Genomic DNA, 24,961 nt, shown 5'->3' with positions numbered 1-24,961 from the left:
CACTAACACAAAAGAAATGCAAGACATCTTAGAAGAAATGTTGACACATGTCGACAGACTGACTTCTTTTATTTCTCCACTCTCGTTCGGTCGTCAACCCGTGACCCTTTAGTGACTGTGTTCGCGGTTCGGAGGATTGTCCCTGCTCTCTTGCCGTACTGCGGTCCTGCCTGTTGCCGCGGCTTTGCTCGCTTCCTCCACTCGATCAATTGAGATCACTGGATGTTGTTGGGTGAACATGTCCGTGACGGGAGGTGGTACGAGGGGCTTTTATTTCAACACGGTCTTGTCGCTGGCGCGCTCTTTAGCAGCCCAACGTCCCGCCCCAGTGGAAAAGGTGAGGAGAGGAGATGAATGAATAATGTACTAATTAGCTGCGTAAGTAATGCCGAGCGGGGGTGTAGCTCTGCTTCCGCACAGTTTAATCAGTGGCTCCACAGACAAGCTAACAATTGATCGCTGTGAACGCGCCTGTACTTTAAAGTCACCCTGACATCTAATCGACAGTATCTTCCTCGCCAACCTTGTTAGACTTGACTACAGCTGTGAGGAAAAGACTTGGCTTCGCTTGTTGCTGCAGTCTGGAGTCAGGCTCACCATTGCAGTTAAACAGGTTTGCGTGTTGAGGAGCGACAGGGATGTTCCTGCTCTGCATTAAAGAAAAACTTGATGTGGACATTGGGATCAGCTGACATGGAGGAACATCTGTGAACACTCATCAATACACCGTTATAGAATATTTGTGTCATAGAGCAGAGGAGTTATGTAGTGTTCATATTTTGAGCTGTGGTTTTGCAGTGCATTTAGTACCGTAAGTCAGTGTGTCATGATGGTTACAGACCGGGGCAGCATCATTATGGGATGTCTGGTGGTTCAACCAACAGGATGCAAAAAAAAAGAAAAAAAAAGATGTTGAACAGGATGCAAAGCAGAAAAAAACATCGACAAGTAACAATAAGGAAGCTAAAGGCAATGAGGAACAATGCAGTCAGAGACTGCAACATCCCGCGACACCCCTGAATACATAATTTTATCCTGACCTACTTTCATGGATCAAAACACTAGCTTTGATCTATGGTCTTACTCACACTGGCCTTCTCCCACGTTTTCTCAAGGTCAAGGTCATCATCTCATCTTGATCCCCTTTGCTGCCCGAGTAATGTGCTTTTGGTTGCATCTTTCTATCTGCAACGGTTGTGAAGACGAACACACAAACACTGACAATTACAATACATCACCGCTTAGAAGCAGGATGTAACTATAGACTAGTGTGTTTAAAAGCATTTATTAAAGCAGTATTCTGACATAATAGACATGACTTGTAAGATAAACATTTTCTTATGGTAATTGTGTGTATTTGAATTGGTTACTATATTTTCATTGCTGTTTTCTCTTTCAGGTCCAGAAACTACAATGCATGTGTCCAGTGGAAGTTCGAGGTGTGTTCACTCTGGATGTGCGGCGCAGAGATGCAGTTATTGCTCTGGCTGTGTTCCTGGTGGAGTCCGGTTTACAGGTGCAGCTATGATGCTTTTTACATGCAGTACATCGTTTACATCAGCATTTTAAGATTAAGCTGTCCTGGTATCTTTAGGGTAATATAGTGGGATTAACATCCTAACATTCTATTGTATACAGAACTGGGTTGCAGCAGCATGAAATGATTATTAATACTGTATCAGTGTCATTAGCCTGCTTCTGCCCCCAGCCTCTCACAGGACTGTGCACGTATCAACATGATGAGCTTACTCTCATAATCTGATTGAGCTTGTGATTAGACATACTGCTGGCTGTTAAAGCCTTAACCTCATCACAGAGAGACAGCGTGGTTAAGCTCTATCACCATACAAGTAGGAATAGATTCACTTTCAAAGTTAAAGGAATATCTTAATATTTTAATGTTGGATTATACAACACTATTCTGACTTATTATTGGTTGTGCAAAAGTAATTCTGTCTAATATATCCCATTTTTTGTGGTGTGATGAATTGCTTTCCTCTGGCAGCACAAAAACGTGCTTGTTTCCTACTTACTGAGCCTGTTGAGAGGGCTACCACGGGTCCAATGGATCGAAGAGCGCTCTGGAAAGAAAGGAAAGGGTAGGAGCGATCCTCTTATAATGGGGCCTTTCACAGTGAACTCTCTTTTATTGTTTCAGCGATCCACTGATTCATATTTATTGCTAGTCTTATTGCTTTCTATCTGTAAAATACCATGGCAAAGTTTCTATTTGTTTATTCCATGAGCACCTCGTTCATGATTCACTTTGTAGTGTTTTCATCTGTATGATAAAATCTACTTACTTCTGTCAACTTTTCTTGATGCACGGTTTACTATTGTTATTTCTGGTCATGTCTGCTCTTCAGAATTTCTCCCAGTTGCAGAAAACTTCAGTTTTTGTCTCGTCACTCTTCTGTCAGATGTGGCACAAAGGGATGTAGAGTCTCGAGAAGAGGTCAGACTAAGACTCGATAAAATATTCGAGTTATGATGTGTTGTCCTGTAGTGAAATGTTAATTTAAAAAATTTTTATCGTTGCCTTCCCAGATCTTGAACACTGTAATGGAAGTTATGGAAGCTTTACAGGAAATGTGCCAAACACCTGATAATCATGACAAAGGTACACACAAACACACACAACAATGGAAACAAATTGTATGAGAGGGGTTCTTCAAAACGCTTCCTGGATGCTCTCTTTCCTGTAGTCTACCTGTGCAGACACGTGGTTCCCAGCCTGCTCGGTATGACCCGAGCGTTTGGTCGCTACAGCCACACAGATGAAGCCCTGCTGTCGAAGTTGTTCCCTAAAGACTCGCCCCAGCCCCACTACGTCACAGAAGAAACGGAAGTAGTGCGACGCAGGTCCTTCAACGATTTCCGTTCTATCCTGCCATCATCTCTGCTTATAGTGTGCCAGAGTGACAGCCTGCGCAGAAACACCGGGACCAACCTGGATACGTCTGCGCAGGTGTGTGTCACAGAGCAAGTAGCGGCTATAAAACTCATGTGTGCTTTGCAATTTTATTATTAAAAGAAGTAATTGAAATGAATTATTTTTAATGGATTCATTAGTTTGACAAGTAACAAAATAAACCTACTTTTTGCCTTTCTCCAGGTCTGCACAGACCCCGGGGGTCACTCCCCCTGCTCTCCCACAGCCCCAGGTCCACATTACTTTGAGGGTAAAACACAGGATGCTGTTGATGAAATTGGTGGCTCCCAGTGTGACCCTGGGTTCACCTCACAGAGCCAGTCCTATATAACGCAACTGTTCTCCTTTATTTCAGGTGCGTACCTCCCAGACGGCAGCATGGTCGATCCAGACTACTATTTCTCTACAGTCAGCTCCAGCTTCTCAGTGTCTCCTCTCTTTTTGGGAGCGGGTGAAAATGAGGTGGAGGTGGCCATCGAGCTGCTCCATCAGCTCCTTTCTATGGTAGAGTCGTCCACCGCCTCTGATGTCTCCATCCTCACACTTACATGATATTTACATCTTTACCATAGGTTGTGCATATTTTTGATTTACAGGTGAAGAAGTTTGTTTCAGATGCTTTTTTGAAAACACTTGATGCCACAATGACGGAAGTTACAGAGGTAACTCTGTTATACCTGTCTGTAGAAAATATGAATTGTGATGTAAAGACTTCAGGTTGATCTTTTGTTCTTTGCCTTTTCTGTTGTCTTTTAAGTCAAATCCTGGAATCAGCCCCTATTATAAAGCCTTCAGTGACCCTCTCTATGTGTGTGTGTTCAAAATGCTGCGGGACACACTGTACTATATGAAAGGTAAAGCATCATAAATAGCTAATTTATGAGACATAAATCCCAGGACTGTGTGGATTACGAATTAAATTGATGACTGTATCAGAATTCCTTCATTTCTCAAATTTTTGTTGTTTAGCCTTGCAGCCGGCATTTGTTCGGGAAGTGCACGACTTTGTGCTGGAACAGTTTAGCAGCAGTCAGTCAGAGCTTCAGCGTGTACTTCATGACACGGGGGGGTTGTCGGGGGAACAGAGCCCCCTCAGGCTTCGTTGCCAAGCCAACGCTGCCTGTGTGGACCTCATGGTGTGGGCTGTCAAAGATGAGCAAGGTAATCAATCAGAGTCAATCACAATCAATGGGATGTTGGCTGTGTTTATTTCTGTATGCCAGCTGTGCCACACTTCCTTCCTGTTGTTTATTTTCAGGAGCTGAAAATTTGTGCACCAAATTATCAGAGAAGCTGCAATCAAAAACTTCCAGCAAAGTCATCATTGCTCACATGCCGCTCCTCATCTGTTGCTTGCAGGTAAAAGAATAAATTAGAATGTATAAGGGGGATTCTGGGGGGCTGAGGCTCATGACTGTCTGGATTTAAAGCTGACCCAGGCTGCTCTGCATGTCATGAAATGTAATTTAGTCACTGGGTACTACTATTTCATTTTCAGCGATTGTTTTGCAGGGCTTGGGTCGTCTGTGTGAGAGGTTTCCAGTAGTCGCTCACTCGGCCACAACCTCTCTCAGAGATTTCTTGGTGGTTCCTTCACCTGTGCTTATAAAACTCTACAAGTATCATAGCCAATACACTACAGGTACACAGATGTTTTTTATACAGTGCAAAACAAAAATATCCTGTTTTGATATATTACATCAGTGTTGTCTTAAAATCATTCATCAATCTTTCATCTTAAATCCCTTCACAAGTTTCAATGCAGACACAGACATTAACAGAATGGCACGAAACCAAAGACACATCAGTCACACATAAACACACAAATACTAAATATATTTTTCAAAACATGAACAATAACACAAGTGTAACATTTTCATAAAAATCTCCACCAGGAACCTTTTTATTCTAAGTACAGCACAGATGGTCAGAGCCAAAAATTTTGGGGACAACAGTGTCGTTATGCATGAATTGCAGTGTTGGTGTGTCAGTCAGTTCTCATTTACTATTTATCAAAGCGCCGTGTCTGATACACACATTTGATAATGGAATCAGGGTGACAGATTTTTCTGTGATATCCTCTACAATTTCTGGAAATTTCATAATGTTGGAGCCCTTTTGTTTCGCATTTGTTAAATTGCAACATTTATATGATAATTATTTTTTGAATTGGTGGCGATTGCTTTGACTAATGTTATTTCATTAGTCTTTGTTTTATTATCACTTTTTTAAGGCACTGGGGAAATCAGGATAAATGTGACCAATGAGTACTCCCAGTCGACCTTCAACCTCCTGTCAGGCAGGAAAGACCAGCCGTCTATGTACGAGCAGCTCAGAGACATTTCCATCGACAACATATGCAGGTCAGACACAAACGACTGGCACGGCTGTGATTAGAAAAGGATTTTTAAGAGTTTTCAATCCCTTGTTGCTCTTGTTCAAATTTATATCTTACAATTCATCTGTCAGATGTCTGAAAGCCGGTCTGACCATGGATCAGGTTATAGCCGAAGCTTTTCTGGCCAGTCTTTCCAACCGTCTATATATTTCACAGGAAAATGACAAGTGAGTAGCACCTCTGGTAGGACTAAAAGCTCCGTTGTGCTTGGTTTATCTTTTAATCTGCATTGAAGTTAAACATCCTGTCAAAAAATAATTAAAAGTTGTGTGCCTTCCAGGGATGCCCACCTGATCCCAGATCACACCATTCGAGCACTGGGCCACATTGCTGTGGCTTTGAGAGACACTCCTAAAGTCATGGAGCACATCCTACAAATCCTTCAACAGAAGTTCTGTCAGCCTCCATCCCAGCTGGATGTACTCATCATTGACCAGCTGGGCTGCATGGTCATCACAGGAAACGTCAGTCCAAAGATGCAGCGATGACACTCGAACATGTCGACCCCATTATTTCACACATTTATCTTTGAATCAAAGAGAGGGACGACGATATGTTTCGCTCTCTCTTGCTCTTTTCTTTCTCTTTCTCTCTCCCTCTCTTTTTCTCTCTCTCAGTTAATAATAATTTGACTGAAATATAATTCATGTTAGACTTTGTAACTACCTAACTACCAGAAACTGTTCTAATCTTGGGAATGTTTTCAGTTTCAGCTGTTTCGGGGTTTTTTCTCACTCTGTCTGTCTTTTTGAAGCAATACATCTACCAGGAGGTGTGGAACCTGTTCCAGCAGATCAGTGTGAAAGCCAGCTCAGTGGTCTACTCGGCTACCAAAGATTACAGAGATCAAGGCTACAGGTCCGTGTCTGATGGAATGCTGCTCACAGAGCATTACTGCTTTCAGTTGACTCCTGTTGTCAGGGAGAAGGACATTTAGTCAGGATGAGGTTGATAATTATCACTCTGCTGATACTATGTGGTCTTTAATAATAGGCCATGACAGTAATGCATAATTCCATGATTTGTTTGGGATTTGTTTTGTTATTCTTGATGAATGAAGGTTGAAAACATATGCAGTCACAAATTTTATCTCCGTCCATGCCCCCCCCCCCCAAAAAAAAGGCACTGCTCCCTGGCTGTGATCAACGCTTTGGCCAACATTGCAGCCAACCTGCAGGGGGAACAGCTTGTCGATGAACTGATGGTGAACCTTTTGGAGCTGTTTGTTCAACTGGGCCTAGAAGGCAAGAGGGCCAGTGAGAGGGCCTCTGACAAGGGACCAGCACTGAAGGTGTGCAGCACATGGACACAGCATGAAACACACATGAGAGATGTTGGTAAATCAGTACTTACTGATTGTTTATTTCCCACAGTCATCCAGTAGTGCTGGAAATCTTGGAGTCCTCATTCCTGTAATTGCTGTGGTGAGTAGTTCTGCTCAAAATGCTCCACTTTGGATACATTTTCCTTTCATTTAGGACAGAATGCTTCCCACCTACACAGTGAAATGATCTATGCGTGTGGTTCAAATGAATCTGTGTGGTTAGTTAGCATTTAACTCTGATAAAAAAATATTTACCTTGTTCGCTACGTCTGCGTTTCCAGTTCACTGCTCAATGATGTTACAACCATACAAACTTACCGGTCATTAATGTTTTAATAGTATAAACACATTTTTCAGTATATTGAGTTAAGCTCAAAAAAATATAGTGAAGTAATAATTGAATCTAATTTATTGCTACTGGGGGTTTTTGGATGTTTTTCTTTAGAGAACTCCCGTATAAAGCATAATGTAGAGATTCTTTTTTAAAAACATATAATTTCTCTCACTTATTGTTATTTTTGTAGCCTTTATCTCGTGTTTGTCATGTTTCCATTGTCTTTTTGCAATTATTACAAAGTGTTGTAATGACAATATTACATGAACAGACACATAGCAACTGTTTGTTGAGTTGCTCCGACAGCCTTTTGACAAAGACGAGGAAGAACTTTAAATTTTCATTTTGACATCATCATTGAGAGTCAGTACTTGATGCATGCAGATTTGTACTAACACATTAAGAACACTGTAGCTTATTAAATTCAGGAATTTTTTAGTAGAGGATGAACAGGGAATGTTTACAGATTAGTTTAGCTGTTTGGTCAACTTTAGCTCTGGGATGGATTGGACACTCGGCCCATGAACACAAGGCAATCTGTGCGGTGCTCGTAGATCAGGAACAGAAAGGGATGGTCCACCGTGAAGTGGATCTGAGAGGAGAGGGGCATGAAGCCCACCTGGGTCAACGCAGCAGCTTCTGTCCCCTCCTCGTTCACAGTGATGGTTCCCTGGTGCTTCAGCTGGAAGGAGGTCAGACGAGTTGCGTGTGAAATCATTTAGAATTCTGATGGTTTTGCAGTTAACAAGTTGTCCATCGATATGACAGCATAACCAAAATACCGTTGATGTCTTTGTTTGGACATCTTTGTGGAAACGTTTGATTCAGTTTTACTCACCCGATTCATGACGACTTTTTCAGAGGTCATTTCAGAGAAATCTCCGCTCGCCTGGAACAAATCAGTGAGGCCCATCTCCTTCAGATTTTCAATCAAGTCATAGTTCTGCTCCAGTTTAAACCGAGGCAACACCACTTCTCGAGTCCTGGGGAGTGGTGCACAAAATCAGTCATTGTGCAGGTTTTAAATCAACTGACTGACTGACTGCCTGTCTGTCTGTCTGTCTGTGTAATATACAGTATATATATACAGTATATATAAATCACTTATTATTTGGTATTTTTGGGCTGCTGACCTGTTTGTCATATTGTTGAGCCACTTGTTGACGACAGTGGGAGAGATGTCCTGCTCCAAGGTCCTCATGCCAGTGATCTTTCTAGGCAGGGCAATGAGCATACTAATTTCTCCTGTGTATTGGAGCTGAAAATAAGAGGAGTTGTTTGGTTTCTTTATAAATCAGAAGCATAAATATAAACGGTCTTCATCTCAAATCAGTATGGGGGCACTCACCTGTAGGATGTCACAGTCTAATTCGTGGTCTACAGCAGCCAGATAGTTCCCTTTGTTGATCATCATCGGCACTCTTACATTTGTCTTTTCATCAACTCTGAAGTTGCGATAGTGAGTCATTTCTTTGGTGAATTTCTGTTCCCATGTACCTGGTCATGAAAACAAAGGAGATCCATGGGTTATGTATTCACACGCTCTCTGCTAGCAGGTGGAGCAGAGCGTGTCTCAGCGCTCACCTTTGAAGTACAGGTAGTTGAGCAGCATCAGCACCATATCTGGGTCGACGCTCTTCAGAGGATCCCTGATCAGCCCTTTGGTCAGCTTTAGGATGCGGCGGTTGGCCTTGTCCAAAAAGTTAGCATCCCTGAAGTCCACCGACTGTGGCTCTGCGAAGTAGTAAGCCTTGGTCTCTGTGCGGAACGTGTCTTTCACGGGTACATCTTTCTTTACGTAGACGTCGTTTACAGAGCGCAGCGTGTAACCAAAGTTCCTCCTAAAGAGCCTGTGTGTCAACTTCCTGAAGAGTTTGTGTACGGTGCTGTTGCTGTAGTGATGACTCGCGTTGACAAACTCGGCAAATCCCATAGCCTCATAGATCTGGTTACGCGTTCCAGGACCTGCTCCTAAAGACATCATGCCCATAGCGATGGAGATCCCGGCGGGTGCCAACAGGATGTTGTCGGTCTGGTTGACGTCGTTACGAAGACTTCGATAGAGGTTGAAACCAAAATGGGCGTTCACGATGTTGATGCGTTGAAGCCGAGTGCGTCCGTGGAACAGCTGCAGAAGTCTGGCACGGCGAATTTTTGGGTCAGAGGGTTCAGCGAAGATGTCGATATCTGGGGCCGGTGTGGCAATCTCGTCTATCTCATCCCCTTCACTGGAAGAGATCACTGTGAGTGGCTCACGAGTAAATAAGTAACCAGCAGTAAAAACAGGTAATACTCACATGTAGTCGTCACTGCCTGCAGCCAGGATCTTATCAAAGTCAATATAATCTTCATCCTCAAAGCCGTCAAAAATAAGGTCGTTAGTGACGGTGTTTTCTTTGTGGAACTCCAAGGGTATGTTCTCAATATCTACCGCCCCCCCTTCAAGACCCCTGGGTTCTGGTTGAGGGTCGCTGAAGTGAGAGCTGAGGTCCTTGATCCCAGCCAGGGATGGGCTGGCCATCATACAGGCCACATAAATGACAGCGATGACCCACATCCTGCAGGCCAAAAAAGAGGGAATGGATATTTAGCGTAGCATCAAACAGTCCTGTCAGCATTTACTACATTTGATTCAATTCCATTTTAACAAATCAATAGGTTTTCACAAACTAATCAGTAGTTTTCACTGACTGGAAATACATTAACTTTATGTAAAGTTGACTAAACAGCGGTGAAATGTCTTACCTTCACTGTGTGCTGGTGGGAAGTGTTGTTTGTGGGTCTCAGAGCAGAAAATTGAATAGAAACCTGAACTTTGATGTGGGCTCCTCCTGAACAAATAGACCAGATCAAACAGAACAAAAAATGCAGTGACTGACTAAAATCTTTAACTCTTCGCAATTCAGCGCATCTACTAAGAAGGTTTTATATGAGTTCACTATTTAAGGTCGAGCAGTGTGATAAGAATTATTCTGTAACTAATTCTACATGTTATATGTTTGTTTGTTTGTTTGTATTAACCATGTAGCGTAACTAATTAGATGTCCTTTTTTCCATTCTTTTTTGTTGTTTTTAACAGAATTTGATCTTTTGTTTTGCAATGTAGTTTACGGTCTCTGCCCCATGTCTGTGTATTTTTCTCACTCAAAGTTAACCCGACGGCTTCCACCAATCAAAGAGGCCAAACCCCGTCTCCAGAAACTGTTCAGGGACTTCTGGTTGTACTCTGTGGTCATGGGTTTTGCTGTAGAAGGATCAGGTGAGCAAAGACCTCAGCACAGGACACGTTTGGTGGACAAGTCCTGCACTAGATCACTTCAAGCAGGAGCGGATATTTAAATGATTACTTCCTGATTTTGTTTTGGGGGCAGCAGTTTCCACAGAAAACAAAAAAAAAAAAGTCTTCCCTGTTTAATGTTGATGTTTTAAAAACTTCCAGGACTTTGGCCAGATGAGTGGTATGAAGGTGTGTGTGAGATAGCCACCAAGTCTCCTCTCCTCACGTTTCCGAGTGGAGAACCTCTTCGTTCTGAGCTGCAGTACAACTCTGCTCTCAAGAACGATACAGTCACGCCGGTACAGCGCTCACAGTCTCCACTTCTGCCTTCCAGTAAATTAGTAAGATGCTGGAAACGGACACACACCAGCTTATCTGTTAAACTCTCTTTTTCTGTCATCCAGGCTGAGTTGAACGAGTTGAGGGCAACTATCAGCAACCTCCTTGACCCACTTCCTGAAGGATCTGCCCTCATCAACAAGCTAGACTTTGCCATGTGCACATACCTGCTGTCAGTCTACAGGCTAGAATACATGAGGTCAGCTTCATTAAGGTTTAATATCTGGCTTATGCCATTAATGTTTTGGTTCATTCTGTTATGTTAAACTTTGTAATCAATATTTCTCTTATGTTCTTCCAGAATGCTGCGCTCCAATGATCCCGACAGGTTCCAGGTCATGTTTCGATACTTTGAAGACAAAGCCATTCAGAAAGACAAATCTGGTGAGAGCTTTTCAGATGTTTCAGCGTTCTTTTACTCATCTTGTGTAATCTCTTTTCTCATATTATCTTTTTTTTTTACCTCCACAGGAATGAGTCAGTGTATTATTTGTGTCGGTGATAAGGTGTTTGATGTCTTCCTCCAGATGATGGCTGAAAAGGTAGGTAGCATGGTTTCTTAAACCACCAAGGTATTGATTTTTAAAAAAATCTATTTCTCAGTGAATACCATTCAAAATATATTTCTGGTGTTTTAGCCTAAGACCAAAGAGCATGAGGAAGAATTGGAGCGGCACGCCCAGTTCTTACTTGTCAACTTCAATCACACACAGAAGAGGATCCGTAGAGTGGCAGACAAGTACCTCTCTGGTTTAGCTGAGACGTGAGTGAATGCGTCTGCCTACGTACTTCACATAATATGTTATGCAGTGTGCATCCTAGATTTGAAATGTTTCACTCCAATTAGATTCCCTCATCTGCTCTGGAGCGGTCGTGTCCTGAAGACCATGTTGGACATATTGCAGACACTCTCTCTGTCACTAAGCGCTGTAGGTATCAGTGTAGGACTTGTGTGAACAACGCAACACTTGGTGCAAACATAAGCCTCAGTCTTTGACAAACGTTTTCTGTGTTAATTTAGGACATCCATAAGGATCAGCCATACTATGACATTCCTGACACCCCCTACAGCATCACTGTCCCTGACACGTATGAGGCCCGGGAGGTGAGTGTCCGCTGTAGTTACACTTATGGCCTCTAGAGGGCAGCACAGTATTTGTTTTAAAGTCATTTGAGGCCTCTGCAGTAGGTCAATTTGAGTTGTTCCGTGTTTTAACCTGTTAAATTGTTTTTGAGTAGAGTAGAGAGAGTAGAGTATAACTTTATTTATCCCTTAAGGAGGTTCCATCAGGGAAATTAATTTCTCCATCGCACACAGCACAGTGAGTACACAAAAAACAGAAAAAGCACACAGAAAGCACCAGCACATGGAAAGTAGTACCAACACCAAATAGAAAGATTAATAAATAACCCATCAAGAATATTCAAATAGAGAATCATAAATAGGCATAGAAATAAAATAATAAACAGGCCTAGTTAAGTATGGGTATAGTGAAATGTCTGTAGTGTTTGCATTGTTTTTGGTGTATTATGTGTGTCATCCCTCAGCTCTAGTGCGGACTTTTTTTCTTCTCCTTCTCCTTTTGTGATTGTTACGTGCATTTTTGGAGTTTTCTACCACTGCCTGAAGCAATAGAACAAGGATGCATTTTAGGCATGATGGTGGCGCAGTGGGTAACGCTGTTGCCTCACATCAGGGGAGTTTATATGCTCTCCCCATCTGCATGGGTTCTGTCTGGTTTTCTGACTTCCTCCTACCTCCAAAAATATGCATCTAAGGTGAATTGAACACTCTAAAAGGTCTGTGGGTGTGAGTGTGAGCAGTTTTTTTTAATGTTTTGTGTGGCCCATCAATGAGGAGGCATGTTGTCCTGGGTGTGCCCCACTTTTCACCCATAGCCAGCTGGGATAGGCTCCAGCAGACCCATGACCCGTAAGGCCCAATACACGGCTGAAAATGAGACGATTGTGATCCATTTTCATATACAAGAAAATGGATGGAGTAAAAGTATGTTTACCAGCCCCGCTACGTTAAAACAATAACCAGATACTGGGTTCCATGTCTGGTTGTAGAGCATTGTGAAGGACTTTGCTGCTCGCTGTGGTGAGATCCTCAAAGAGGCGATGAAGTGGGCCCCTTCAGTCACAAAGTCCCACCTACAGGTAAGTGTATTTACCTGCTTCAGCAGAGAGGAGTTACCTTCTCTGACACACCTTCAAGTGAAGGGTTGATATACTTTTATTGATTGCCTTCATTTAACTGGAACAAAAACTTAAATAACATTGGTGAAGGTCAGCTGTTAGTTGTTGTTTATTTTGTGATTCTTGCTACTTTTCTGTTTGGTCTATGCTTTGTTTGTTGCAGTGACTCACCTGTGTCTTGTGTCTCCTACAGGAGTATTTGAACAAGCACCAGAACTGGCTGTCGGGGCTGTCGCAGCACACCGGCCTGGCCATGGCCACAGAGAGCATCCTGCATTTCGCTGGTTACAACAGACAGAGTACGACGTTAGGCGTGAGTTCACAGGCAAACTTTTCCAACAGCTTATTATTGCTTGGAGACACACTGTCAAACACCATCATTATTTTTTGGAGCATTGACGATGCTTCAGGAACTGATGAATACCCGTCTCATTTGCTGAGGCATCAAGGTGAAAACAATGCCGACCTTTCATAACGTTCTCGGACCGTTTGGCTTCCTGGTGTTGGCCTGGGGCTCACACACACATCACTGATGCTCATTAATATTTGTCCAACATTCTTCTTCTAAGTTAACACATGTTAGATTTAGTCGCTTCGTCAAAGCCTCTGTTAACACGCAGCAGAAGCCTCCTATGTGCACATATAGTATGTGTGTGTTATTCTGTGTGTATGCTATCGCTCTGTAAACATTTGAGCCCTACAGTATTTTCCGCACTATAAGGCGCACTGGATTATAAGGCGCACCTTCAATGAATGACTTATTTTTAAAAAAAGTAATTCATACATAAAGCGCACTGGATTATAACTCTAATCTGAGAACTCCTCTTCAATGAATGGTCTATTTTAAAACGTTTTTCATATATAAGGCACACCATTGGTTTTTGAGAAAATGAAAGGCTATTAGGTGTGCCTTATAGTGCGGAAAATAAAATACTGTAATTGTTTACAGTATTTTGTCTCGTGTGTGTGTGCGTGCGCGTGTGCGTGTGTGTGTGTGTGCATGCTTACCAGTCCATGCGGTATGCTCTGTGCTTGTCTTCTGCTGATTCTGTGTTTTTCATTTGCTCCATTTGTTGTATTTTGTCTTTATTAATCTGCACTGAACTGCCTACCTGGTTGCTCGGCTGGTTACCTGGTTACTTACCGGCAATGGACTGGTGGTTTGATTGACTGGTTGCCCGTTTGACTAACTGCTAATACTGATGCTATCCTCTACCATGTGGCCAACCATAGGCTGCTTTCCCTCAGGTTGGTTTGAACATTTAATGCAGAGAGACAGGGATCAGACACGAGACCTTCAGTCTAGTCAGAAGAGCTTCCAGATACACATCATACTTCTCTAGCTTGTTGCCCTGTCGCCTTATGTGAACCACAAACTGTATTTTTCACAAGACCACCCAGCTGACAGAGATTCCAGCCTGCGTGAAGAAGGACTACTCCAACTTCATGGCGTCGCTGAATCTGCGTAATCGCTACACAGGAGAGGTGATTATCAATATTTTAGAATCGGAGACTCTCTGAGATGTTCTGCCTACAGTCTGATCCACAGTTTTCATGTATTGTCCAGGTGGCTGGTATGATCCAGTTCTCACAGGCAACTCACAGCGAGTCGGACCTCAGCAAGCTGATGATCCATCAGATGACTACTGCTCTGGAGACGAAAGACCCCGAGGCCTTCACACAGTCCATGTTCAAGATGGCTGCCCTTCTCATAACTATGAAAAGTGAGCAGCTGTGCCTCATCTGAATGTATCTCAGTTGTGGCTCTTATTGTTGACATTTATTTCTAATTGTGTGTTGTTTTCAGACTGCGACCCTCTGCTGCTGCACCATCTGTGTTGGTCTCCTCTGAAGATGTTTACCGGACACGGCATGGAAACCGCCATTGCCTGCTGGGAGTGGCTCCTAGCTGCACACAACGGTGTTGAAGTGCCGGTGCGTGTGGTGATCACGTGTCTGTGATCTGTCAGACGAACCATTTAATAAATGAATGCACTCGGTGAGAGATATAGTACAGAATCGATTCGTGCTCATCTTGTTTTCTCATCCTTAGTTCTTGCGTGAGATGGCGGGAGCTTGGCAGATGACGGTCGAGCTGAAGATGGGTTTGTTTTCAGAGACAAAGGTGGAGGTCGGCCCTCTGGCTGTCTCAGAGGAGAGTCAGCCTGCACCCTGTGCACCGGACATCATCCCCCACTTCCTCTGGATAGAGGTCAGTGACAGACAGACGCATCAGTTAACTACTTTTAGCTATTACTAGTTCTGTGGGTGGATTAATTATCGACTTTTGTGAAGAAATCTAATTTTGTGCTTAATTTTCCCTTCGACATGCAACATTTCTGTTAATTTGATTTACTTTTCATTCATAAAATCCAGTTAATCTAATTATTAAGAGTTGGAGATTATGCCTCCTCATTCCTCCTTTCTATTACTCAGTTTCTGGTGCAGAGGTTTGAGATTGCAAAGTACAGCAGCGCTGACCAGGTGGAGATTTTCACCACCATTTTGCAGAGATCTCTGTCTCTGAGTGTTGGAGGACCCAAAAGCAGCCTGAACCGACACGTCGCTGTTATTGGACCAAGATTCAGGTGGGGTGTGCAGATGTTAAACGATCCGAACAGTGAATTGTTTTAATATGAAATGTTTCAATAAACTTTTTAATAACTTTTTTCAGACTCCTGACTCTGGGTCTCACTCTCCTGCATGCTGATGTTGTGACAAACGCCACCATTAGGAATGTGCTTAGAGAGAAGATCTATTCCACAGCTTTTGACTACTTCAGGTATAAAAATACATGGGGAGGAGGGTGGTGTTGGCCAAAAAGAAGAATTTGCTCACTTAAAGCTGTTAATTTCTTTACTTTCTGTCTTTGTTTAGCGTCACTCCCAAATTTCCCACTCAGACTGATAAGAGGCTGAGAGAAGACATCAGCATTATAATTAAGTTTTATGCCAGTCTGCAGTCTGACAAGAAGTACCTGGCAGCCAGCCAACTGGTTCCTCCAGGTATGGCTTCCATAGGAAGCCCTAATGCTGCTTTAAGAACAGAAGGAGCAACGGCTTCATAATTTCTGATAGAATTCTTCTGATCTGTTAACTAGAGCTGTAAATGTGAAATCTGCAGGGACATCCTTTGTCTTTTTACTGTTAACCAAGCATGCCTCCTTATATATGCTGTGTTGTTTCTGAAGGTGAAGACAGTCAGAGCTGTGGATTCAGACAGCTTCTCTGTTTTGCATAATTATTCTTTTAGAACCTGAAATATGATCATTTTCAAAATTAGTTGTTTTTTTTTCTGACGTTCCTGATGAATTAACAAATTATTCATGGAATATGAACACAATTTTTTTTTCTATAGACCCCCAAGACATGTCGGTGAACAGCCTGTCTGTGGTGACGGTGGCAGATAGCCGTAGCAATCTGGACGCAGCTGTTGGCCAGAGGCAGCAGGTGGCCCAGGGATGGATCAATACCTACCCTCTGTCCTCTGGGATGTCCACCATATCAAAGAAATCAGGTAGAACACACCCGACATGTCAAACGTGGATGAACACACCACGTACAAAACGAAGTTTAGCTTCTGTCTGCTGCTTTAAGCAGGGTTTCAGTGATATGAAATCTCTGTCTTATGTCACTGATTTATTTTCTCTCACGTTTTTTTCAGGATTATCTAAAAAAAGCAACCGAGGGTCTCAGCTGCACAAGTACTATATGAAACGCAGAACTCTTTTACTGGCTTTACTGGTATTTTTATTTCCTAAACCATTATTTATATCAATAAATATGTGGCAATAAAGAAAATTAAATCAATTTATTTACAATTTATTCTTGATACTTTAGCAGCTGGTAATGATGAATGTATGTCTGTTCCTTGTGGTTGTTTCTCTCTAGGCCAATGAGATTGAGAGACTGACAATTTGGTACAACCCGTTATCCACTCAGGAGCTCGCTATCGCCACAGAGCAGTCAGTGGAGACGAGCATCGCTAACTGGAGGTCCAAATATATCAGTCTGACGGAGAAACAGTGGAAGGACAATGTCAACCTGGCCTGGAGTATCGCACCTTACCTCGCCCTGCAGCTGCCTGCCAGGTACACAGAGAAACTAATGTTTAATTATATATCTGGTCTTTTGTTTCTCACAGCCATGGATAGCTCTGTGCCGGATGTTATGCATATGGGCTTTTTAAAACTTCACATATTGGCTTGTGACTCCATGGTGCACCGGCGTCACGCCCAGAGTATCCCCTGCGTCATGCCCCCAGTCGGCTGGGATAGGCTACAGCACCCCGCGACAGCAGATTAATCAGGTTTAGAAGAGGAATGAATGAATATTTGCTTAACGTTATTATTGGGGTTTTGCTTAAAGCTGCACATACAGTCAAACCTCGGTTTTCGAACGCTTCTGTTCTCGACCAAATCGGTTTTCCACCAGAAAATCTGAGAATTTTACGTCTCTGAACTCGACCAAAATTCGTCTCTCGACCAAACCGAAAGAAGCCGAGCGTATAGGAACGCGACTCACTCGGGAGCCGAGCGAACTCGAATGCCCACGATGCTTCCTCCGTAGCGCATTCGTGTTCAAAGTTCGATAGGATATCTTTTATTAAAATAAAACACAGTGTCTATTTCTACCCTTTTTTATATATGGTAAACAGTATACAGTGCAGTTTATGGTGTAAAATAGTTTAAAAAAAAATTAGAAAAAGTTGTTTTTTAGACTTGGAACGGATTAAAATTATTTACATTAATTAAAATGGGAAAAATAGTTTCGGATTTCGAACAACTCGCTTTTCGAAGAGCCTTCTGGAACGGATTATGTTCAAAAACCGAGGGTTGACTGTACTCCAATACACACCTGTGACATCATCTCACACCATAAATGTACAGTGTGTAAATTGTGCACAAGCAAGCAAAACAATGTAATATATGTACAAATTTATGCAGATGTAGTGTCCTGATCCGATTGTTACCAGTAGAACTTCTCCGTTTGAATTTTCAGAATTCTGTTTCTTTCAGATTTAAAAACACAGAGGCCATCGTCTCTGAGGTGACACGCCTGGTGCGAATGGATCCAGCTGCTGTGTGTGATGTTCCAGAAGCAGTCAAGGTGAGCTCGTCCTCCTGGGAGTCTGTTCTTCTGCTTTTATTCATGATCCTCCTTTCTGGAAAGTTTGGGGAAAAGGACCACCGTCCATCAAGTGAATTTGAATTTGAATGAGTGAGCGGTTGGTCTTACGCACATATTATGGGACCAAACTGCTCATGCATTGGTGATGCAGTGGCAGTAAATGAAGTTGAAAACATCTGACATCATTTCCTTTAATTCTGTTGATATTGTGTGAGATGTGATTGCAGTTAGATAAGAAACATGATATATATATATATATATATATATATATATATATATATAGTTTTTTATATTCTATTTTCGTATTTATAATAGATTTTTATTCAATAACTTAAACATTTTCTCTGCCTCATTTTGTACTTGAATATTCAAAATATTAAACTATGACAGTCGTCTGTAACCATAACAACAGAGTCGTTCTCTTTTTAGAAATTGGCATGAATCTGCAGTGTTTGAGAGAAAATTCTGTGGTTGTCTTCACTCATTTTCTAAGTATTTAAAATCATGACATAAAGAAGATGTTTTGACTTGTGAGTTGAAGTTCCCAGTTTTCTAATGTTTTTACAGTTGCCACAAAAGTCATAAAAGTTTTTGCTTTTCTGTCAAGCAGCCACGTTATTCTCTCAGTGGAGAAGCAATGCTGTTATTATTGAGGTCTAACTCCCTCCAGCATTTTTTGGTCATCTTCATTTAATCGTGGCTGACTGAGCTCTTAATGAGCCTCATATCTGTCTGGAAAAGGAGCAGGGGAGGGGTAGCACAGCTTTCCCTGAAGGCCATCTTAATAGAGCGGAAAATTCTCCTTGACACCTCATAGTTGTTTGTTCCAGTCACTTCAGTGACTCTAAACACGGCTTCCTCTCGAGGCCAGTTAGCACAACATCACGCTTTGGGTCATAACTTTGTGACTCCGCTGTCATATTTAACTAAGAGGAATGGGTCATTTGATGCTTGCTGATGGAGTAGTAAATAGATCCTGATCTCAGATGGATGACTGTCTTCTTTCTGTTTTGTTTTCCTGTAGTTCCTGGTGACCTGGCACACAATCGATGCTGACTCTCCAGAGTTGAGCCACATCCTGTCCTGGGCACCAGCAGATCCTCCAACTGGGCTCTCCTACTTCTCCTCACTGTACCCTCCTCACCCACTCACAGCCCAGTACGGGGTCAAAGTGCTCCGTTCCTTTCCTCCTGTACGGTCACATTTATGGCTCACACTTTTGTTTCTGATCCTTGTAAAAGAAAATTAATGTTATTTTTCTCAAGATGGATCACAAAACGCTCACGACAACACAGCGATTGATCCACAGATCAGATCAGTTTTCAGATCCGCTTAAAAAAAAAAAGACAGTTACAACTTTTATTTCCATTTATTTCTGATTTTATTATGCCTTAAAAAAGGAACTTTCACTTGTAGTCTTAAAGAAATCAACATTAAGATTCCTTATGTTTAAATGATTAAATACAAGATTTGATACTCAGACATTAAATTATGAAAGTAAGTCAGGGTAAAATTTAGAATTCAGGGGTGTTGGGGGATGTTGCAGTCTCTGACTGCCATGTTGTGTTTGTTTTTTCCCTCAATATTTTGTTTTTTTACTATTTCTAGGATGCTATTCTGTTTTACATCCCTCAAATCGTTCAGGCGCTTCGCTACGACAAGGTTAGTATCAGAATTTATGACGGAGAGAATGAATTTGGTACTAATTTCATGTTATTGTGATGAAATCTGTCATCGTCTTCTTCCTGTTTTCCGACAACCCGGAGCAGATGGGTTACGTGAGACAGTACATCCTGTGGGCCGCCCAGAAGTCTCAACTCCTGGCTCATCAGTTCATCTGGAACATGAAGACCAACATATTCGGGGGCGAGGAGGGAAGCCAGAAAGATCGTGAGATATTTCTCTTTTAGTGTCTGTCTGTGCCTCAGCGTGTGAATCTACATGTGTAGAATGGTGTGATGTTCTCTGTGTGCAGCTGATATAGGGGAGCTGCTGGAGCAGATGGTGGAGGAGATCATCGGCTCCCTCTCCGGCCCTGCTAAAGATTTCTACCAGAGAGAGTTTGAATTCTTCAACAAGATCACCAATGTATCGGCCACTATCAAGTAGGACCCCAGTCCAATGTATGAAGTGCTAACAAGTTTCCCCCGAGCTGAGATGTCCTGTTCTTTCCTCAGCCTCTTTTTCCTCAAACCTCAGTGGTCCCCTTGATTACTGTAATGTCATTCTGATTATGCACTGTTCTGGAAGACAACGTATACTGCACACCTGATTGCATGTTTACCAGAGTGTACGCTCTGCAGCTGATGAGTCATCATCTAAAAGTCCACATTATGTCTGGCTCTTGCACAGTATTTTGCCACCCTAAACCCACGAGGCAAAAATTCCCATCTGCCCTCATTACAGCACTAATTGCAGCAGTCTAAGGTAGAACATTCTGTGCTGTGGCTTCTTGTCTCTATAAGTTTCCACACCAGTCATTCCCCTCTGACCACCAGCAGAGACGACTGCCGCTGTGGTCTGAAGCCATTCAGGAGATACCCATGCACCATAGTCCCAGTAAAGTCAATCACAGAGGAGCAGAATCTGTTTGTGTTCAAGTTGTTTTTTATTTGTCTCCATCAGGCCTTTTCCCAAAGGGGAGGAGAGGAAGAGGGCCTGTCTGGAAGCCTTGTCACAGATCAAAGTCCAGCCTGGCTGCTATCTCCCCAGTAACCCAGAAGCCATAGTTCTGGATATAGACTACAAGTCTGGGAACCCAATGCAGAGGTGGGTTTCTGTCAGCAGAGAAATTAGTTCACAAACACATTTCAAATGACTCTGCGTCTCTATACAGTGCTGCCAAAGCTCCCTACCTGGCCAAGTTCAAAGTTAAGAGGTGTGGAATCAGCGAACTAGAAAAAGAAGGTATCAGTAATGTTGAACACACCTAAAGGATATTCTCAACTCTCTGCTCAGATGATGTAACGTGACATCTCCTCCCCTTAGGTCTGCTGTGTCGCACAGATTCAGTCGACGAGAAAAAGAATGAAGAGGAAGTGAAGAGGATTTGCTGGCAGGCAGCCATTTTTAAAGTTGGAGATGACTGCAGACAGGTCTGAGTGTCGCATTCTGCTCCTTCTACTAACAGCTCCTATCGAATTCATATCTTCTTTCCAGTTCAACGTCAGTATTTTTGCTCGTATTCCATCTCTTTCCATTTTTCATCCTTGTGTTGTTCACAGGACATGCTGGCTCTTCAGATCATCGGCCTGTTCAAAAACATCTTCCAGTTGGTGGGTTTGGATCTCTACGTGTTTCCATACAGGGTGGTGGCCACAGCTCCCGGAGTAAGTTCACATAAAACTATTCATCAGTTTCACATCTCAATACAAGTGTTCCCCTCTGATGATGGAACCACCAGCTAACTCCACCCTGTCATGACAATTCTTTCCCCTCCATAGTGTGGAGTGATCGAGTGCATCCCAGACTGTAAGTCTCGGGACCAGCTGGGCCGACAGACCGACTTCGGGATGTACGACTACTTCAGGAACCAGTATGGAGATGACTCCACGCTGGCGTTCCAAAAGGTAAATGCCTGATGTACCAACCTCATGCAGCTGTCATCCATGTTTGCCTGTTTTGCACCACATTTCTGACCATGCACGACATCGTCTCTCCTTCCAGGCGCGGTATAATTTTATCCGCAGTATGGCAGCTTACAGCTTGCTGCTCTTCATGCTGCAGATAAAAGACAGACATAATGGAAACATCATGCTGGACAGCCAAGGCCACCTTATCCACATTGGTGTGTATCTTCTACGTTCATGAAGTTGAAACAATGCTCTTGAGGGTTTAGGTCATTCCAGATTTTGTGCTCGAACTCAGTTTAGTAACTGGTTGAGTTTTGTTCTCTTCCAACAATGCTTTCAAGACTCCCCCCGCATAACTGTCTCATCACATCACAAAATGACGAACTATCACAAACTATGCAGTCATTGTGTCACAAAACAGCCATCATGAAAATCTTTCATGACACGCTGACTTTTATAATACATTAATATTGATAAAACATGAGGGCGACATGTGAGGAAGGAAGATGCATTCAACAATACCTCTACTAAACTTTTGAAAATGGTTTGTACAACATGTCCTTAAAATTCTCAAATTGTATCCAAACATTAAACCATTTGATTATTATGAGCCTTCGGCACTAAAGCCTTTGTGTGATTATGTGATCACCCGTGTTCGGGAAAAACCTTGAAAAGTTGTGTGCAGAATTCAATGAATCTTTTGTGAGGGTGGATAATGTTTTGATTGGATTGTGAGGTAGATACAAACATGACTAACTTTTTATGTTATTTGTTAGAGCCTCTTATTAACATTCATTGTTCTTTTTTTGGCTACTAAAGATTATATCATAAGATCAAATACAGTATATTGTATAAAATATGCTTAGAATTGTAAAAAATAAATTCAAGTATTTTGTACGTGATTCAAGTGAATGTCTTTTGAATACTGCCATCAAATATCACAGGTATAGACAATTAACAGTTGTGATCTTAATAGGTTTTAGATGTGTTTTATGTGGATGTATAATGTGCTTATTGTGCAAATAATTAAAACTTGTGTTAACTGTTCTTTTTAGGTGTGTGATGTTTGGTTTTTTTCCAGTGATGATGCGTCTCTGATAAAGTAAAACAGGATTCTGGTCTGATGTACCCAGAGATCAACAGTGTGCACCCTGGTCTGGAAGAAGTCCTAAACTCTGGTGTTTGTGTCTCCAGACTTTGGCTTCATGTTTGAAAGTTCTCCTGGGGGGAACCTGGGCTGGGAGCCGGATATCAAGCTGACCGATGAGATGGTGATGATCATGGGAGGGAAGATGGAGGCCACGCCGTTCAAATGGTTCATGGAGATGTGTGTGAGGGGATACCTGGCAGTCCGGTGAGTAGATGTGGAAGCAGATGTTCAACACTTTATGAAAATGGCCAACATTTAACTAGAAGATAATTCTCTTTTGTTTATCAGGCCCTACATGGATGGCGTGGTCTCCTTGGTTACGCTCATGCTTGACACTGGCCTACCCTGCTTCAGAGGACAGACCATCAAGTTGCTCAAGTGAGTGGATTTGTCAGCATCTGTGTTCTGAGGTAAATGAAGCACTTTGAAAGTAATTTGCTGTGTTGTTTTTTTTTACTCTTTTTCCACATTTAGGCAGCGGTTCAATCCTGGTTTGAGTGAGAAAGACGCAGCTTCCTTCATCATCAAAGTTATCCAGAACTGCTTCCTCAGCAACAGGTCAAAACAAAGAGAAAAGGTTCTTTCCAAATTATATTTAATGTTGCTCCCGCAAACCGTCATGTGTGTTTTCTGCCTTACAGGAGTCGAACCTATGACATCATCCAGTATTACCAGAATCAGATCCCGTACTAGACGTCTGCCTGAACACAGGCCAACCACCCAATGTACGATGCATGAGTGTGTGTGCTTAACTTTGTTGATGTTCAGTTTGTGGCTCCTTGTTTCCATTGTGATCGATATCTTTGGATGTCGTTCTTTGTTTTATGCTCTTGCTGTTCAGTTCCTCTCAAACCATTTTTGTCTGTTAGTTATTTCTTCTTTATTTATTATTGATGTTTTATTGTTATTATTGGTCATTATTAAAGTAGCGCGCTAGCATCTTGATTTCTTGCACTGAGAGTAAAGACTTAACAATCTGCATGCTCAGTAGATGTTTAATCAGACTTGTGATGTCGGTGAATGTGGATCTTTTTTGGGGTTTGATACTTGAACCATCTGAAATGGACCGGTTCTGACCAATGTGGCCTATTCTGTCATTTTGTACTTGACTGTACTACTGTGCTCCTCTTTTGATGGATTAGTCAGATTTGGTTGATCTGTAGCATGGCACTTATTTTGTATTTAACGCTGGTGATTGATTGTAAAGACATGGGTTAAATTGTATTTTTGGGTATTTGTAGGTATATCTGGGAAATCGATGCACATGAGTTCTGGAAAACAGTGGGGCTTAGTTTTATATTTTTTAGCATTGCCAAAGGTAGAAGGAAGATGTTGAATATAAATAAAAATTTTCTACTGTTTATGAATGAAGGTAAGACACAGCTTGAACGTTGAGCACTGCATGAAGAAAGGTGGTACCATGTAGCCTGTGTCCTCTGTGGCTTTTGGTCAAAGTTATTTTGCTAATCCAAAGTGCTGTGCCTCATGTCCATACAGCTAGCTAAGCCTCTGTGATGTTACTGACTGTAAAGATACTGACTCTCTTTCTATATTTATATTCATGACCCATTTCTGTCTTTTCTATCGTCATGCCTTTTGAAAGAGAATGCATAAGATATGAATCAAATAAAGATCTGTTAACTTAAGTGAATAATCATTGTTGTTGGTGGTGTTTCTTTAACAACATAAAAACAATTATAATTCATCCTTGGTGAACGCTCGTGTTTGACTGCCTTATAACAACCCGTTTCAGTACATCGGGATCAAAAAAGCTCATAAGGTTTGTTTTTGAGTGCCATTTTATTTTCCATAAGTTAACAATATTTTCTCTGGACCAAAACACTTTGAAGAGGAAGGCATCATCTCGGTTTTGATGAGCTTTGTCAATCCTGTTTTCAATTTAGAATAAGAATGAATGGAAAAAGGAATGGCACTAATTGGAGCCTCTAAATCATTATAGTTTCCATCAGTTTAATCAAGTCTTATCAAAACCCTCACTAAAGGCCTTGTAATTCAAGTAATGTCTGCTCACAATGGGTGTGGATTGTTCCTGATTTGTATTTATGGATTCCGATAGTTTCTTACCATCTGAAATGCACATATTCCTATCAGGTTAGACAAGACCTGTCAGCAATTTCTGTATTTTTTTTAACTTACTTTAATACTTTTTACTTTTATAATAAATAAATCAATAAATATAATAAATGAAAATATATAAATATAATAAATAAATAAATAAAATACTTTTAATACTTCTTAAATTTCCCAGTTTGGGATAAATGAAGCATATCTAGCTATCTACTT

The 24,961-nt window shown here is 41.9% G+C and overlaps 2 protein-coding genes across 3 annotated transcripts; one reads left to right on the top strand and one right to left on the bottom strand.

Moving 5' to 3' along the window:
• The first annotated feature begins 214 nt into the window (after nt 1-214).
• pi4kab (phosphatidylinositol 4-kinase, catalytic, alpha b) lies at nt 215-24,302 on the top strand. 2 transcript variants are annotated; one of them, XM_068310256.1, is made up of 54 exons: nt 215-337; nt 1,400-1,516; nt 2,006-2,099; nt 2,367-2,455; nt 2,548-2,620; nt 2,706-2,968; nt 3,116-3,182; nt 3,288-3,436; nt 3,529-3,594; nt 3,690-3,786; nt 3,902-4,093; nt 4,191-4,291; nt 4,445-4,574; nt 5,166-5,295; nt 5,402-5,497; nt 5,611-5,794; nt 6,085-6,188; nt 6,453-6,621; nt 6,704-6,754; nt 10,139-10,247; nt 10,428-10,564; nt 10,670-10,803; nt 10,906-10,988; nt 11,076-11,146; nt 11,243-11,367; nt 11,452-11,533; nt 11,626-11,709; nt 12,678-12,767; nt 13,000-13,119; nt 14,199-14,291; nt 14,374-14,530; nt 14,614-14,741; nt 14,860-15,018; nt 15,243-15,394; nt 15,481-15,588; nt 15,684-15,811; nt 16,164-16,322; nt 16,470-16,549; nt 16,697-16,896; nt 17,824-17,914; nt 18,960-19,127; nt 19,544-19,597; nt 19,705-19,825; nt 19,911-20,040; nt 20,561-20,704; nt 20,772-20,842; nt 20,924-21,030; nt 21,160-21,264; nt 21,379-21,504; nt 21,602-21,722; nt 22,702-22,861; nt 22,946-23,035; nt 23,132-23,215; nt 23,299-24,302. In XM_068310256.1, exons 1-54 carry the CDS (start codon nt 239-241, stop codon nt 23,348-23,350), a joined length of 6,294 nt encoding a protein of 2,097 aa, XP_068166357.1. In that variant the 5' UTR covers nt 215-238; the 3' UTR covers nt 23,351-24,302. The 2 variants fall into 2 exon arrangements, with proteins under 2 accessions (XP_068166357.1, XP_068166358.1); XM_068310257.1 differs by lacking the exons at nt 14,199-14,291; nt 14,374-14,530; nt 14,614-14,741; ... (20 more) ...; nt 23,132-23,215; nt 23,299-24,302 and adding an exon at nt 14,040-14,133.
• On the bottom strand, nt 6,663-9,873 carry serpind1 (serpin peptidase inhibitor, clade D (heparin cofactor), member 1). The gene is made up of 7 exons (XM_068310258.1): nt 9,734-9,873; nt 9,286-9,546; nt 8,573-9,216; nt 8,337-8,485; nt 8,122-8,246; nt 7,827-7,971; nt 6,663-7,670 (listed from the first exon to the last, which is right to left on the bottom strand). Exons 2-7 carry the CDS (start codon nt 9,543-9,545, stop codon nt 7,479-7,481), a joined length of 1,515 nt encoding a protein of 504 aa, XP_068166359.1. The 5' UTR covers nt 9,546; nt 9,734-9,873; the 3' UTR covers nt 6,663-7,478.
• Nucleotides 24,303-24,961: the final 659 nt, after the last annotated feature.

The sequence above is a fragment of the Antennarius striatus genome, chromosome 3, assembly GCF_040054535.1.
Source record: "Antennarius striatus isolate MH-2024 chromosome 3, ASM4005453v1, whole genome shotgun sequence".
Classification (NCBI taxonomy): domain Eukaryota; kingdom Metazoa; phylum Chordata; class Actinopteri; order Lophiiformes; family Antennariidae; genus Antennarius; species Antennarius striatus.
Note: the sequence above shows the minus strand (reverse complement) of the source record. Positions and strands in the feature narration are given on the sequence as shown.

Bases quoted from the DNA above. Each gene is read 5' to 3' on its own strand.
- pi4kab (XM_068310256.1), top strand. From the start codon at position 239: ATGTCCGTGACGGGAGGTGGTACGAGGGGCTTTTATTTCAACACGGTC. The intron at 6,622-6,703 runs GTGTGCAGCACA...TATTTCCCACAG, and splicing joins ACAAGGGACCAGCACTGAAG to TCATCCAGTAGTGCTGGAAA. The intron at 13,120-14,198 runs GTGAGTTCACAG...ATTTTTCACAAG, and splicing joins GACAGAGTACGACGTTAGGC to ACCACCCAGCTGACAGAGAT.
- serpind1 (XM_068310258.1), bottom strand. From the start codon at position 9,545: ATGTGGGTCATCGCTGTCATTTATGTGGCCTGTATGATGGCCAGCCCA. The intron at 8,247-8,336 runs GTGAGTGCCCCC...TCTTATTTTCAG, and splicing joins TAGACTGTGACATCCTACAG to CTCCAATACACAGGAGAAAT. The intron at 7,972-8,121 runs GTCAGCAGCCCA...ACCACTCCCCAG, and splicing joins CTCAACAATATGACAAACAG to GACTCGAGAAGTGGTGTTGC.